This window comes from Phoxinus phoxinus (assembly GCF_949152265.1).
Source record: "Phoxinus phoxinus genome assembly, chromosome: 25".
NCBI lineage: Eukaryota > Metazoa > Chordata > Actinopteri > Cypriniformes > Leuciscidae > Phoxinus > Phoxinus phoxinus.
Genome location: NC_136900.1, coordinates 25,568,384 through 25,585,575, shown reverse-complemented (window position 1 = coordinate 25,585,575; position 17,192 = coordinate 25,568,384). Strand labels below are relative to the sequence as shown.

At 46.0% G+C, this 17,192-nt stretch overlaps 1 protein-coding gene across 17 annotated transcripts in view; it reads right to left on the bottom strand.

Moving 5' to 3' along the window:
- The window catches only part of nrcamb (neuronal cell adhesion molecule b), a 92,924-nt gene that overhangs the window by 9,117 nt on the left and 66,615 nt on the right, over positions 1-17,192 (bottom strand). For 8 of the 17 annotated variants that reach the window (XM_079604522.1, XM_079604523.1, XM_079604511.1 and 5 more), the window contains 10 exons: positions 16,760-16,830; positions 16,077-16,302; positions 15,890-16,005; positions 15,051-15,255; positions 14,279-14,401; positions 14,002-14,178; positions 11,907-12,029; positions 11,362-11,520; positions 9,334-9,465; positions 5,251-5,329 (listed from right to left, as the gene is read on the bottom strand). In XM_079604522.1, the coding sequence (XP_079460648.1) occupies positions 5,251-5,329; positions 9,334-9,465; positions 11,362-11,520; positions 11,907-12,029; positions 14,002-14,178; positions 14,279-14,401; positions 15,051-15,255; positions 15,890-16,005; positions 16,077-16,302; positions 16,760-16,830 (1,411 nt within the window). Of the gene's footprint in view, positions 1-4,926; positions 5,330-9,333; positions 9,466-11,361; positions 11,521-11,906; positions 12,030-14,001; positions 14,179-14,278; positions 14,402-15,050; positions 15,256-15,889; positions 16,006-16,076; positions 16,303-16,759; positions 16,831-17,192 lie in introns of those variants that run through there. The other 9 variants (XM_079604518.1, XM_079604519.1, XM_079604516.1 and 6 more) reach the window with 4 other exon arrangements.

Here is a 17,192-nt window from a genome sequence, read left to right as displayed (position 1 = left end):
TGATCAGTTATAAGCACTCGATGTGTGTGTACTGTGCAGTGATCCAGATGTGATCAGTTATAAGCACTCGATGTGTGTGTACTGTGCAGTGATCCAGATGTGATCAGTTATAAGCACTCGATGTGTGTGTGCTGTGCAGTGATCCAGATGTGATCAGTTATAAGCACTCGATGTGTGTGTGCTGTGCAGTGATCCAGATGTGATCAGTTATAAGCACTCGATGTGTGTGTACTGTGCAGTGATCCAGATGTGATCAGTTATAAGCACTCGATGTGTGTGTACTGTGCAGTGATCCAGATGTGATCAGTTATAAGCACTCGATGTGTGTGTACTGTGCAGTGATCCAGATGTGATCAGTTATAAGCACTCGATGTGTGTGTACTGTGCAGTGATCCAGATGTGATCAGTTATAAGCACTCGATGTGTGTGTACTGTGCAGTGATCCAGATGTGATCAGTTATAAGCACTTGTGTGTGTGTACTGTGCAGTGATCCAGATGTGATCAGTTATAAGCACTCGATGTGTGTGTACTGTGCAGTGATCCAGATGTGATCAGTTATAAGCACTTGTGTGTGTGTACTGTGCAGTGATCCAGATGTGATCAGTTATAAGCACTCGATGTGTGTGTACTGTGCAGTGATCCAGATGTGATCAGTTATAAGCACTCGATGTGTGTGTGCTGTGCAGTGATCCAGATGTGATCAGTTATAAGCACTCGATGTGTGTGTGCTGTGCAGTGATCCAGATGTGATCAGTTATAAGCACTCGATGTGTGTGTACTGTGCAGTGATCCAGATGTGATCAGTTATAAGCACTTGTGTGTGTGTACTGTGCAGTGATCCAGATGTGATCAGTTATAAGCACTTGTGTGTGTGTACTGTGCAGTGATCCAGATGTGATCAGTTATAAGCACTTGTGTGTGTGTACTGTGCAGTGATCCAGATGTGATCAGTTATAAGCACTCGATGTGTGTGTACTGTGCAGTGATCCAGATGTGATCAGTTATAAGCACTCGATGTGTGTGTGCTATGCAGTGATCCAGATGTGATCAGTTATAAGCACTCGATGTGTGTGTGCTGTGCAGTGATCCAGATGTGATCAGTTATAAGCACTCGATGTGTGTGTGCTGTGCAGTGATCCAGATGTGATCAGTTATAAGCACTCGATGTGTGTGTGCTGTGCAGTGATCCAGATGTGATCAGTTATAAGCACTCGATGTGTGTGTACTGTGCAGTGATCCAGATGTGATCAGTTATAAGCACTCGATGTGTGTGTACTGTGCAGTGATCCAGATGTGATCAGTTATAAGCACTCGATGTGTGTGTACTGTGCAGTGATCCAGATGTGATCAGTTATGAGCACTCGATGTGTGTGTACTGTGCAGTGATCCAGATGTGATCAGTTATGAGCACTTATGTGTGTGTACTGTGCAGTGATCCAGATGTGATCAGTTATGAGCACTCGATGTGTGTGTGCTGTGCAGTGATCCAGATGTGATCAGTTATAAGCACTCGATGTGTGTGTGCTGTGCAGTGATCCAGATGTGATCAGTTATAAGCACTCGATGTGTGTGTGCTGTGCAGTGATCCAGATGTGATCAGTTATAAGCACTCGATGTGTGTGTGCTGTGCAGTGATCCAGATGTGATCAGTTATAAGCACTCGATGTGTGTGTGCTGTGCAGTGATCCAGATGTGATCAGTTATAAGCACTCGATGTGTGTGTACTGTGCAGTGATCCAGATTTGATCAGTTATAAGCACTTGATGTGTGTGTACTGTGCAGTGATCCAGATGTGATCAGTTATAAGCACTCGATGTGTGTGTGCTGTGCAGTGATCCAGATGTGATCAGTTATAAGCACTCGATGTGTGTGTGCTGTGCAGTGATCCAGATGTGATCAGTTATAAGCACTCGATGTGTGTGTGCTGTGCAGTGATCCAGATGTGATCAGTTATAAGCACTCGATGTGTGTGTACTGTGCAGTGATCCAGATGTGATCAGTTATAAGCACTCGATGTGTGTGTACTGTGCAGTGATCCAGATGTGATCAGTTATAAGCACTCGATGTGTGTGTACTGTGCAGTGATCCAGATGTGATCAGTTATAAGCACTCGATGTGTATGTACTGTGCAGTGATCCAGATGTGATCAGTTATAAGCACTCGATGTGTGTGTACTGTGCAGTGATCCAGATGTGATCAGTTATAAGCACTCGATGTGTGTGTACTGTGCAGTGATCCAGATGTGATCAGTTATAAGCACTCGATGTGTGTGTACTGTGCAGTGATCCAGATGTGATCAGTTATAAGCACTTGTGTGTGTACTGTGCAGTGATCCAGATGTGATCAGTTATGAGCACTTATGTGTGTGTGCTGTGCAGTGATCCAGATGTGATCAGTTATGAGCACTTATGTGTGTGTACTGTGCAGTGATCCAGATGTGATCAGTTATAAGCACTTGTGTGTGTACTGTGCAGTGATCCAGATGTGATCAGTTATAAGCACTCGATGTGTGTGTACTGTGCAGTGATCCAGATGTGATCAGTTATAAGCACTCGATGTGTGTGTGCTGTGCAGTGATCCAGATGTGATCAGTTATAAGCACTCGATGTGTGTGTACTGTGCAGTGATCCAGATGTGATCAGTTATAAGCACTCGATGTGTGTGTGCTGTGCAGTGATCCAGATGTGATCAGTTATAAGCACTTGTGTGTGTGTACTGTGCAGGGATCCAGATGTGATCAGTTATAAGCACTCGATGTGTGTGTGCTGTGCAGTGATCCAGATGTGATCAGTTATAAGCACTCGATGTGTGTGTGCTGTGCAGTGATCCAGATGTGATCAGTTATAAGCACTCGATGTGTGTGTACTGTGCAGTGATCCAGATGTGATCAGTTATAAGCTCTCTATGTGTGTGTGCTGTGCAGTGATCCAGATGTGATCAGTTATAAGCACTTGTGTGTGTGTACTGTGCAGTGATCCAGATGTGATCAGTTATAAGCACTCGATGTGTGTGTGCTGTGCAGTGATCCAGATGTGATCAGTTATAAGCACTCGATGTGTGTGTACTGTGCAGTGATCCAGATGTGATCAGTTATAAGCACTCGATGTGTGTGTACTGTGCAGTGATCCAGATGTGATCAGTTATAAGCACTCGATGTGTGTGTACTGTGCAGTGATCCAGATGTGATCAGTTATAAGCACTCGATGTGTGTGTACTGTGCAGTGATCCAGATGTGATCAGTTATAAGCACTCGATGTGTGTGTACTGTGCAGTGATCCAGATGTGATCAGTTATAAGCACTCGATGTGTGTGTACTGTGCAGTGATCCAGATGTGATCAGTTATAAGCACTCGATGTGTGTGTACTGTGCAGTGATCCAGATGTGATCAGTTATAAGCACTCGATGTGTGTGTACTGTGCAGTGATCCAGATGAGATCAGTTATAAGCACTCGATGTGTGTGTACTGTGCAGTGATCCAGATGTGATCAGTTATAAGCACTCGATGTGTGTGTGCTGTGCAGTGATCCAGATGTGATCAGTTATAAGCACTCGATGTGTGTGTGCTGTGCAGTGATCCAGATGTGATCAGTTATAAGCACTCGATGTGTGTGTACTGTGCAGTGATCCAGATGTGATCAGTTATAAGCACTCGATGTGTGTGTACTGTGCAGTGATCCAGATGTGATCAGTTATAAGCACTCGATGTGTGTGTGCTGTGCAGTGATCCAGATGTGATCAGTTATAAGCACTCGATGTGTGTGTACTGTGCAGTGATCCAGATGTGATCAGTTAGAAGCACTCGATGTGTGTGTACTGTGCAGTGATCCAGATGTGATCAGTTATAAGCACTCGATGTGTGTGTACTGTGCAGTGATCCAGATGTGATCAGTTATAAGCACTCGATGTGTGTGTACTGTGCAGTGATCCAGATGTGATCAGTTATAAGCACTCGATGTGTGTGTGCTGTGCAGTGATCCAGATGTGATCAGTTATAAGCACTTGATGTGTGTGTGCTGTGCAGTGATCCAGATGTGATCAGTTATAAGCACTTGATGTGTGTGTGCTGTGCAGTGATCCAGATGTGATCAGTTATAAGCACTCGATGTGTGTGTACTGTGCAGTGATCCAGATGTGATCAGTTATAAGCACTCGATGTGTGTGTACTGTGCAGTGATCCAGATGTGATCAGTTATAAGCACTCGATGTGTGTGTACTGTGCAGTGATCCAGATGTGATCAGTTATAAGCACTCGATGTGTGTGTACTGTGCAGTGATCCAGATGTGATCAGTTATAAGCACTCGATGTGTGTGTACTGTGCAGTGATCCAGATGTGATCAGTTATAAGCACTCGATGTGTGTGTGCTGTGCAGTGATCCAGATGTGATCAGTTATAAGCACTCGATGTGTGTGCTGTGCAGTGATCCAGATGTGATCAGTTATAAGCACTCGATGTGTGTGTGCTGTGCAGTGATCCAGATGTGATCAGTTATAAGCACTTGTGTGTGTACTGTGCGCAGTGATCCAGATGTGATCAGTTATAAGCACTCGATGTGTGTGTGCTGTGCAGTGATCCAGATGTGATCAGTTACTCTGGGCTCTGCTGAGTCGGTCTCAGTGCGCTTCAAGAGAAGTGTGATCCTGGAATGGTGTGTTTCTCCCAGTGGATCCGCATGCAGATTCCCGCTTACCTTCCGCCTGGATTCAGTGTGTGTGACGTCGACATCACACACTGAGATCAGAGACGAGTGTGTGTGCATCTAGCGCACACTACAGGACTGAAGCTCGACACACAGAGTACAGTCTGCTACACACACACACTCTGCTTCTACACGTGAAGGTTAGTGTGGGAGTGTGTGCGCTGGAATAAAAGCATGTCAGTCATATTCACATCACGTGACGGATGAGGAAAGATAAACATCTGCTGCAATCATCTCAAAAAATCAAGGAAATCGTTTAATGATATAAAAGAATATTGCTGTACAGGAGTAAAGTGCGAGGCGTCCCGCGAGCAGAACAGAGCCGGAGGAGACGCACATGTTCAGGAGATCTGTACACTAGAGATCGCCAGCGGGACAGGGATATACTGGGGCAGGACACACACGCTGCCGGAAACCAAGTTCATCAATGCGGATCGTCCTGTAAAACTGTCCGGGTCAGAGGAAGAATCCCAGAGTCTGGAGAAGTGCAGGTGTGGTCTCCTGAGGGGTCAGAGGTCAGGGGTCAGGGGTCAGGTCAGCGCTCTCTCACCTGTACTCTCCAAACGTTATATCGTCCTCCTTCATGGGCTGGATCTCCGGGTCTCCGTGAGCGTCCTCCTTCTCTTTAACTGAGACAAACATCAGAGATCAGAGTCACACACACGCACGCACGCACGCACACACACGCACACACGCACACACACACACACACACACACAAACGCACGCACACACACACGCACACACACACGCACACACACACACTCACACACGCACACACAAATCATCTTCTTGTGATGACGTAATGTGTGTCCATCGCAGCGAGTGGAAGACCAGCATCTGTGGTTATAAAGTGTATAAATGTGTATTTCTATATAAAATGGCCGCTGGTGTGTCTAGATGAGACTCTTATTCCTCGGCTGGATCGAGAGAGACTTTGAAGCTGAAACTCACATCTGGACCTTCGACCCGCTGGACCATTGAAGTCACTATATGGAGAACATCTGGAGTGTGTTCCTCAAACACCTTAAAGCTGCACTGTGTAAGATTTACTCCCATCTAGCGGTGAAATTGTATATGACTACCAACTGAATATTACTTTCTAGCCCCTCCCATTCCGAGGGCGTTTTAATGTGATAATGGCGTTTTAACTCCTACGGTGGCCTATTATTTAAAATCTGCCGGCAGTCGCGAGTAATCTCCGGTCGCATTCGTCACGGCGCCGCTGAGTGTGAAACGCGAAAGGCGAAGCTTGAATTTCCAGGTACCGTATTTTCCGGACTATAAGTCACACATACTTTTACTTTACTTTACTTTACTTTATTGTCCACGTAGTGGAAATTTGTCTCTGTCTTCACATACATCAGTACAACAATACATTACACATAAAATAAACAAAGCACACATCAAAACACACATCAATCATTACCATTTAAAATCTTGACAGCATTTGGCACAAAGGATAATTGGTAAACCTTCCTAATTACTCGTGGTTGCCTATAACGTCTTCCAGATGGCAGCAATTGAAACTTGCTATGTAGAGGATGAGAAACATCCCCTACTATCTTTAAAGCCTTTTCCTTACTTTTTCCACGATAAAGATCATTCAAGTGTCTCTGTGTCTTACCAATTATTTTGCTTGCCTCATTCACAATCTTAGACAGTCTAGCTTTATTCACAACAGTCAGGTTACCATACCATGATGTCATATTAAAAACCAGAATACTTTCCACAAAATTTTTATAGACCATTTCGAGTATAATCTTGCTCACACCAAAGTGATTCAACCTCCTAATTAGATGTAACCTCTGGTGAGCCTTCTTACAAATGCTATCAGTATTTTCTAAAAAATTTAATTGGGCATCAATATATGTCCCCAAATACTTAAAATTGCTGACAAATTCTATTGGATTTCCATTTAATACTACAGGTTCCAACCCCAAAATATTACGCTTGTCTCCAGTTATTACCAACTCCTTTGTCTTATTTGTGTTTATCACCAGTGCACTCGACTGGCACCACTCAAAAAGTGCTTCAGCCTGTTCATAATATACAGAAGCACTACCAACATCTCCCACTTTCATAAGACCCACAAGTGCCATATCATCGGCATATTTAAGAAGACTAAACCCCTCATTTTTTATCCTATACTCATTAATGTACAAAGAAAATAGTATTGGTGATAAAATTGCTCCCTGAGGGGCTCCTGTATTTAATGTAATAATTCCAGACAGTTTGCCATTAATAGCCACTCTTTGCGGGCGATTAGATAGAAAATCTTTAATCCACCAGATAAGTCCACCATTTACCCCCAAATCAATCAGTCGCTGAATTAAAATGTGAATCTTCATCGTGTTAAAAGCTGATGTGAAATCTAAAAACAAAATTCTGGCATAATTTGAAGTTAATTGTACATGCTCAGCAACTGAATTATATAATGTTAAAACTGCATCATCAGTACCTCTTGCTTTTTTATATGCGAATTGTAATGGATCCAAGACCTCACTCACAAAATACATTAAGTGCCGCATAATTACTCTTTCCATACATTTCCCCAACACAGACGTTAATGATATTGGTCTAAAATCATTTAACCCTTTTGCTCCTGTAATTTTGGGTACTGGGACAACTGTGGATACCTTCCATAGGTTTGGTACTATTCGTGTATTCAACAAAAGCTGGAATAACTGTGTAAAGACCCCAGTCAATTGATAAACACAATCCTTTAGTACACGCCCATTCAACCCATCAGGTCCAGGTGCCTTATTTGATTTTGTGCGGGACAAGCAGTATGCAATTTCATATTCTTCCAGGGTAATGTTTTCATATAAGGGGATATCAGAACAGATCCTATCAACCTCAGTGCTACAATCACCAGTGTCAAATCTGCCAAAAAATACATTTAGTTCATCAGCAAAAGATACATTATGAGATTGAGTGGGGTTCGTTTTCTTTCCCTTCCTTCCCATCATCGCATTTAGTCCCTCCCAAGCTTGCTTTACATTACCCTTATGGAATTTACTTTCAATTTTATTTTTATATTCTAGTTTAGCACTTTTAATTTTCCCCCTAAGTTCTCTATTTTTCTCTCTAACTAGTTCCTTATCCCCCGTCGTAAAGGCTACCTTCCTCTCATTAAGGCATACTTTTAAATTTTTTGTAAGCCAATTCTTATTGTTTGGGTATATACATACAGTTTTTGTTTCAACACAGTTGCTCTCACAAAAATTTACGTAGGACGTAATACTTTCAGTGATATCATGAACATTGTCATTAGCATTAAAAAACAATTGCCAGTCCGTCTGTTCAAAACAGTCTCTCAGTTGTTCTTTGCTCCGTTCAGTCCACAAATGTACTTGTTTCACAGTCGGTTTCTCTCGTTTAATCTTAGCCCGATATCTGGGAAGTAAATGTACAATATTGTGGTCCGACTTCCCCAGAGGGGGGCGACAGATGGCTTTGTATCCTTCGGCAATATTGCCATAACATTTATCCAAGATACGCGAGAGTCTAGTCGGGCAATCAACATATTGATGTAGGGCAGGTAAAAAAGTTGACAGATCACATGAATTCATATCCCCCAGAATCAATACTGGTTGCTCAGGTGAATGGGCCAGTGCTTCATTAAAACATTAGTTTTCATAGTTTGGCTGGTCCTGCGACTTATAGTCAGGTGCGACTTATATGAATTCATAATGAATGAAATGAATTCATACTGACTGAGATGAACCAAGAGAAAGCATTACCGTCTGCAGCCGCGAGAGGGCGCTCTAGTTAGCGGAGTTGTTCAGAAGCGACACAGAGGATGAAAAGTTCAATGTTGAGGAGTGAGATCGGGAGCTGGTGAACTTGCTGACCGGTGACTTGTTGGACTCGCTGGCTAATGTTAGTTTAGCCTATTCAGCCTCAGGTATATGCTCTTTATGCTGTTGTGGAGCTGAATAACTGTTAATGTGTTACGCTAACACACCGGACACTATTCAGCTGTTGTTCTGTGTGCTGTTGTGCAGCTGAATAACTCGCCTTTCCAGATTAAATGTCTGTTCCAGGTCTTGGATTTTGTGAAATAAATTTCTAAATAAATGCGACTTATAGTCCAGAGCAACTTATATATGTTTTTTTCCTCTTCATGACGCATTTTTTTGACTGTTGCGACTTTTACTACGGAGCGACTTATAGTCCGGAAAATACGGTATGTCCCTCTTTGGCTAATGTATTTTCAAGATGGAGGCGCAACATGGCTGCCACCATTCGAGCGATGTATTATAAACGGCAGATTCTACGCTTACGAGAATACTTGATTAGTTGGTGGAAGTAATTACACATGAATGAGCACATATAATACAGAGGTAGTGTCTATTATACAGAAACATATAATAATGAACAAAGTGTTTTTTGCTAAGAATCAACTTCAAAAATTACACAGTGTAGCTTTAATATACTTTCCACTGAAGAAAGAAAGACACGGACATCTTGGATGACGTAAATAATCAGGAAATTTTCATTCTGAAATGAACTACTCCTTTAATACTAAGACCATAAAAAAACGCTTTCGCTACTTGAACCAAATAAAACGTTAATTGGCGTTATGTGACATAAATGTGTGCTAAAGGATTAAAAGTGAATGTGCACACCTGGATATTTCCCGCCCTTGTTCCTCTTGATGAAGCAGACGATGAGCAGGATGAGGATGAGCAGAGCGATGGCCGACATCAGCCCGATGAACCAGCCCTGAGTGGCGATGTCCACCTGCGGACTCACCATCGCTGAGGAAGAGGAGGAAGAGGAGGAGCATGAGACACGGCAGATCCGTTCGGCAGCGCGTCACGGAGGATCACGAACACACGAGGGACGCTCAAACACACACTCAGTGTTCCTCTCGTCTTCCACACATCGATGACATAAAGCACACTTAATATCTCCAGTCTGTGTTTCTCCAGTACATGTACCTTGATTTAAAGGTGACATATTACGCCCCTTTTCACAAGATATATATAAATCTATGGTGTCGCCAGAATGTGTGTGTGAAATTTCAGCTCAAAATACCAGATCCTTTATTATTGCTTGTCAAATTTGCCCCTTCTTGGGTGTGAGCAGAGCACACTCCGGAGCAGAAGGTGGCGCTAATGCACCTGATACGCTGATTGCCAGCCGCCGTTCAAAACCAAGAAGAAGCAGCTTCAGAAACTCCAGCAATAACAGAACAGGCCAATCTCACTCATCCAGAATCCCAGAGTAACCAGTAGCGAGTGCAGCCTTACGGAGAGACTCAGAGTTTCACTTTTAGACGTTTCTGAATGTTAGTGGAGACATTTATGTAGTTGTTGTGAAGTTACACTGATCATATCATCATGTGCAGATTAAGGGCCAGTAATGTTATAAACGTGCAGTTTAAGGGCCGGTAATGTTATAAACGTGCAGATTAAGGGCCGGTAATGTTATAAACGTGCAGATTACGGGCCGGTAATGTTATAATCGTGCAGATTAAGGGCCGGTAATGTTATAGACGTGCAGATTAAGGGCCGGTAATGTTATAATCGTGCAGATTAAGGGCCGGTAATGTTATAATCGTGCAGATTAAGGGCCGGTAATGTTACAAACGTGCAGATTAAGGGCCGGTAATGTTATAAACGTGCAGATTAAGGGCTGGTAATGTTATAATCGTGCAGATTAAGGGCCGGTAATGTTATAATCGTGCAGATTAAGGGCCGGTAATGTTATAATCGTGCAGATTAAGGGCTGGTAATGTTATAATCGTGCAGATTAAGGGCCGGTAATGTTATAAACGTGCAGATTAAGGGCCGGTAATGTTATAATCGTGCAGATTAAGGGCCGGTAATGTTATAAACGTGCAGATTAAGGGCCGGTAATGTTATAATCGTGCAGATTAAGGGCTGGTAATGTTATAATCGTGCAGATTAAGGGCCGGTAATGTTATAATCGTGCAGATTAAGGGCCGGTAATGTTATAATCGTGCAGATTAAGGGCCGGTAATGTTATAAACGTGCAGATTAAGGGCCGGTAATGTTATAATCGTGCAGATTAAGGGCCGGTAATGTTATAAACGTGCAGATTAAGGGCCGGTAATGTTATAATTGTGCAGATTAAGGGCCGGTAATGTTATAATCGTGCAGATTAAGGGCCGGTAATGTTATAATCGTGCAGATTAAGGGCTGGTAATGTTATAATCGTGCAGATTAAGGGCCGGTAATGTTATAAACGTGCAGATTAAGGGCCGGTAATGTTATAAACGTGCAGATTAAGGGCCGGTAATGTTATAATCGTGCAGATTAAGGGCCGGTAATGTAGGAGCGAAATCTGATCGGTTTATTTTTGTCATGCTTGCAGAGAAAGGGTCAACAAAACAAAGTTACTGGGTTTCACTTTTCACGTCAGAAGCACCGGGGACCCGATTATAGCACTTACACACGGAAAAAGTATGATTTTCATGATATGTCCCCTTTAAGAATATTTGTACTGAAAAACAAGACGGAGACACTGAGGAAGAGCCTCATTTTGTGCGGAAACAATCATGCTGATCAGTGGATAAAGACCCATGAGCGCAGACGCAGACTCATGCAGACGCTCATCAACACATCTCCCAGCATGCATCACAGCGGGCACGTATCCCACAAGGCCTTGAGGCTGAGAGGAAGCCTCACCTGGGAGCGTGACCAACAGCTCCTCAGAGCGCCGGCGTGAGCGCTCGTCCTCCCGACCTCCGGCCACCACGCGCACCTTGTAGGACAAACCCTCCTTCAAACCCTTAAGCACGTGGAACTGAGAGCCGTTGACCTTCTCTGTGTGCCAGTCTTCATCACCTGAGGGTTTCCAGCACACACTCCGTTCAGATCTCTGCACCTTCTGACCTCCTATACTGTTAATCTACTAAACTCAACCGTTATGAGGCTTCACTGCAAAACATGAGGCTCTTCCTCAGTCTCGTTTTCCAGCACAAACATCAAAACATTCTTACATCGAGACACATTTACTGGAGAAGAACAACGACTGAAGATCGAACTAATTAAACAAGACGTAATATCTTCAGTCCTTGTGCTTCTCCAGTGGATGTGTCCTGGTTTAGGAATGTTTAGGAGCCGGATCATGTTTTGCAGTGTATCGCGGTCGGTCAGCTCTGTTAGTGACTACATGAGCTCTACTCTATATGTTCATGTGTTTGCACGACACACGCATGCAGGAGTCTTACTGTTGTCTATAATATATTCAACATAAAGGTGTTTCTCGGGACCCCAGTATTCCCAACTGATCAGCGCTCCGTCCTCGCTCACGGACGAGCTGACGTTCCCGAACGCAGGAGCGATGGCCGGCGCTGAGAGAGAGAGACACAAGCATCAGCTCCGGATCCGTGAGGAGAAACTGAACGACTGACCCAGAGCCGCTGTTCACTGAGTGAGTAGAGTGAGGCGGGAAATGACATGTGCCGTTAGCGTGTTAGGGGCGGGGCTACTGATGAGGTCACTACAGCGACTGTACCCGTGTGCTGGGGGGAGGAGGGGGGGGGGGTGCCAGAGCTCCTGGAAAACACACACACTCTCTCTCACACACACATACACACACTCACACAGCATCACGTGACTCCAGCAGGTCAGAGGTCACAGCAGCGAGTGTCAGGAGGAAAGAGAAGGAGGACATTTATAAAAAGGAAAGATTAAAAGATCAGAAGGTAAACACACACAGGATTCTGACATTCCTCCCCGTAAGCGACGTTTGTACATGAAAAGGTTAAACGCATCAAACCTAGTGCGCCCTGTCTAGTGGACGTACCTCTGTGGAGGATGGTGGTGCGCCCTGTCTAGTGGACGTACCCCTGTGGAGGATGGTGGTGCGCCCTGTCTAGTGGACGTACCTCTGCGGAGGATGGTGGTGCGCCCTGTCTAGTGGACGTACCTCTGTGGAGGATGGTGGTGCGCCCTGTCTAGTGGACGTACCTCTGTGGAGGATGGTGGTGCGCCCTGTCTAGTGGATGTACCTCTGTGGAGGATGGTGGTGCGCCCTGTCTAGTGGACGTACCTCTGTGGAGGATGGTAGTGCGCCCTGTCTAGTGGATGTACCTCTGCGGAGGATGGTGGTGCGCCCTGTCTAGTGGACGTACCTCTGTGGAGGATGGTAGTGCGCCCTGTCTAGTGGACGTACCTCTGTGGAGGATGGTGGTGCGCCCTGTCTAGTGGACGTACCTCTGTGGAGGATGGTGGTGCGCCCTGTCTAGTGGACGTACCTCTGTGGAGGATGGTGGTGCGCCCTGTCTAGTGGATGTACCTCTGCGGAGGATGGTGGTGCGCCCTGTCTAGTGGACGTACCTCTGTGGAGGATGGTAGTGCGCCCTGTCTAGTGGACGTACCTCTGTGGAGGATGGTAGTGCGCCCTGTCTAATGGACGTACCTCTGTGGAGGATGGTGGTGCGCCCTGTCTAGTGGACGTACCTCTGTGGAGGATGGTGGTGCGCCCTGTCTAGTGGATGTACCTCTGCGGAGGATGGTGGTGCGCCCTGTCTAGTGGATGTACCTCTGCGGAGGATGGTGGTGCGCCCTGTCTAGTGGACGTACCTCTGTGGAGGATGGTAGTGCGCCCTGTCTAGTGGACGTACCTCTGTGGAGGATGGTAGTGCGCCCTGTCTAGTGGACGTACCTCTGCGGAGGATGGTAGTGCGCCCTGTCTAGTGGACGTACCTCTGTGGAGGATGGTGGTGCGCCCTGTCTAGTGGACGTACCTCTGTGGAGGATGGTGGTGCGCCCTGTCTAGTGGATGTACCTCTGCGGAGGATGGTGGTGCGCCCTGTCTAGTGGACGTACCTCTGTGGAGGATGGTAGTGCGCCCTGTCTAGTGGACGTACCTCTGTGGAGGATGGTAGTGCGCCCTGTCTAGTGGACGTACCTCTGTGGAGGATGGTGGTGCGCCCTGTCTAGTGGACGTACCTCTGTGGAGGATGGTGGTGCGCCCTGTCTAGTGGACGTACCTCTGTGGAGGATGGTAGTGCGCCCTGTCTAGTGGACGTACCTCTGTGGAGGATGGTAGTGCGCCCTGTCTAGTGGACGTACCCCTGTGGAGGATGGTAGTGCGCCCTGTCTAGTGGACGTACCCCTGTGGAGGATGGTAGTGCGCCCTGTCTAGTGGATGTACCTCTGCGGAGGATGGTGGTGCGCCCTGTCTAGTGGACGTACCTCTGTGGAGGATGGTAGTGCGCCCTGTCTAGTGGACGTACCTCTGTGGAGGATGGTAGTGCGCCCTGTCTAGTGGACGTACCTCTGTGGAGGATGGTAGTGCGCCCTGTCTAGTGGACGTACCTCTGTGGAGGATGGTGACGGCCTCCTCGGTGAGTGCAGGACCGGATCCCTGCTGCGTTTTGGCACTGAAATAGAACTTGTAGCGCGTGCTGTGATGGAGGTTGTGCAGGGTTACACTGCTTTGATTGGACAGAAGATCCATCTCATCCAGCAGACCCACGTCATGGCTGCTGTTGACTGGAGGCGGAGCGAGAGCGGAAAGGGGCGGGGTCACGTTATTTCAGCCAATCATAAGCTGCTGTAGATTTAGATCTGAGGTGAGGAGAGGTTCTCTCACCCGTCTGATATCTGAGGGTGTATCCGGTGAGGCGGCCGTTCCTCTCGTGAGGCGGAGCCCACTCCAGCGTCAGAGAGTCCAGATCCGAAGCCGACACGCGGAAGAACGACGGCACGCCGGGAACTGCAACCATACAGACCACAAAATCTGTGCCGTCAAGTCAAGTCAGCTTTATTTCTACAGCGCTTTATACAGTACAGATCGTTCTTAGAGCAGTTTCACAGAGATAAACAGGAAAATAACAGAATCAATGATGCAAACTTCATCAAATATGAGACATTCAGCTGTGAAGCAGCTCTACAGAAGATCAGAGTCATGATTCAGATCAGTTAACTAACTGAGTAAAGTTCATCATTAATGAAACGAGCTCAATTTCAGCTGTAAATAAGCTCTGCAGGAAAAAAGTCAGAATTGCGAGATAAAAATTGCAATTGCGAGAAAAAGTCAGAACTGCGAGATAAAAACGTACAATTATGAGAAAAGTCAAAACTGAGATAAAAAGTCGCGATTGTGAAAAAAGTCAGAATTGCGAGAAATAAACTCACGATTGCGAGGAAAAGCACGAATTGCCAGATAAAAATTGCAATAGCGAGAAAAAGTTAAAACTGAGAGATAAAAATTGCAATTGCGCGGAAAGTCAGAATTGTGAGAAATAAAGTCTCAAGGACCTTTTTTTTCTTCTTTTATTCCATGTGGGAAACAAGCTTCCACATTGTTGAATGTATAATATGAGTGAATAAAGCGGGTTGAGCGAGTGTTCAGATGCGCTCACCGCCCTCCGGCGTCTCGTATCGCTGCGTGGTGCTAGCGGGTCCTTCCCCGCGGCTGTTGAACGCCGTCACATGCAGACTGTAGACGCTGAACGGGTGCAGGTCCGGGAGCTTCCCGCGGGTTCTGTTGGGCCCGAAGCTCTCGCTCCGCTGCTCGCCGTGGTGAGAGTTGTGCCGGTGTAAACTCCGCTCGCGCCGGTAATGAACCTGCACACGACAACAGAGTTTCCACTCGTTTACATATCCCAGCATGCACTGGTCTAAGATCACATGCTCAAATCTGCTAAACATTTCCCAGGAACAAATGTCATCTTGTTTTCATAAGCATAATTTATTTTTAAAAAACAGGGCCATATATTCTGACACTTCAACATTCCTCACATTATCAGTTTATTCGCTATAGTTTAGAAAATGCTAATAAAACATGACAAGAACTCAGAGTTATGAACTCAGTTGATATCTGATATCTATATTTTGTCCATCCTTCTGTTAGACTGTCTCACACACACACACACACACACACACACACACACACACACACACACACACACACACACACACAGTCCTTCTGTTAGACTGTCTCACACACACACACACACACACACACACACACACACACACACACACACACACACACACACACACACACACACACACAGTCCTTCTGTTAGACTGTCTCTCACACACACACACAACACACACACACACACACACACACACTGTTAGACTGTCTCACACATGAATTATGTTGAATATCTGTCAGCTGGTAAATTTAACTACACAATTAGATAATACCAGTTTAGCTCCACCAGTGACCAAGCAACGCTTCACGAGTGCGTACCTTGTAGCCCTGCAGTCGCCCGCGCACGGATCGCGCAGGAACGTGTTCCCAGTGCACCTCCGCCAGCGTGCTGTTCAACACCACCACCGCCACCAGACCCGGGGCCGCCGAGGGAACTGCACACAGCATTCTGGGAGTTAGCAGCGCTACGCTAGTCGAGCGCTAATGCTAAAGGCGCGAGACTCACAGTCCTCTCCGGAGTGGCCGATCACAGCGGCGGGTTCGGGGCCGGGCCCGTAGGCGTTCTGCGCCCGCACCATCACCTCGTACGGCACAAACGTGGGCGTCCCCGACACCACGAACTTGGAGACGTTGGCCACGCTGACGGAGGTCCAGTCCTTCTCCACGCCCTGCTGACGCCACAGCACCGTATACTGCAGCCCGGGGCCGTTCGCCTGGAGCCCCGTCAGCGGCTGCGGAGCACACACACCACACGCACACACCACATGCACACCGCACACACCACACACACACGTACACACACACACACCCTGTTTATTTTCTTTATTTTACAAAAGCACAATGTTTTATTTCGATTGTAGTGGACATAAAAAAGTAGACATTTAACAGCTTATTTTTTCATATTATTTAAGTCTGTATGACCAAAAATGACGGAGTATTTTATGTCTATTTTGCTGCTATGTAAAAAACGCCGGCGCGTTTGCCGACCCCAGAGGGTTAAGCAAAAAGGAATATTTTTTTTAACCCTGTGGTTTGAATCTGTAAAGAACTACAGCAGATTTCCAGGGGCTCTAGTGGACATCGTGAGTTAAAATAACGGGAGTTTTATATAAATAATGTGTGTGTGACTAAAAACATCACACTGTATAAACATGATCATTGTGTGTTTATTAAAGATCAGCGTCTCACCTTCCACGTGATGACCAGATTATTGTGTTCCGTGCCATGACCTTTGACCTCACTGGGGTTATCGTCTGGAGCTGCAGAGAGACGGCGTTGAATCATGTGAACACATGCGTGTGTGTGTGAGTGTGTATGTGTGTGTGTGTGTGTGTGTGAGTGTGTGTGTGTGAGTGTGTGTGTGTGTGTGTGTGAATGTGTGTGTGAGTGAGTGTGACTGAGTGTGTGTGTGAGTGTGAGTGTGAGTGTGTGTGTGTGTGTGTGTGTGTGTGTGAGTGAGTGTGTGGTGTGTGTGAGTGTGTGTGTGTGTGTGAGTGTGAGTGTGAGTGAGTGTGTGTGTGGTGTGTGTGAGTGTGAGTGTGTGTGTGTGTGTGTGAGTGTGAGTGTGAGTGTGTGTGTGTGGTGTGTGTGAGTGTGTGTGTGTGTGAGTGAGTGTGTGTGT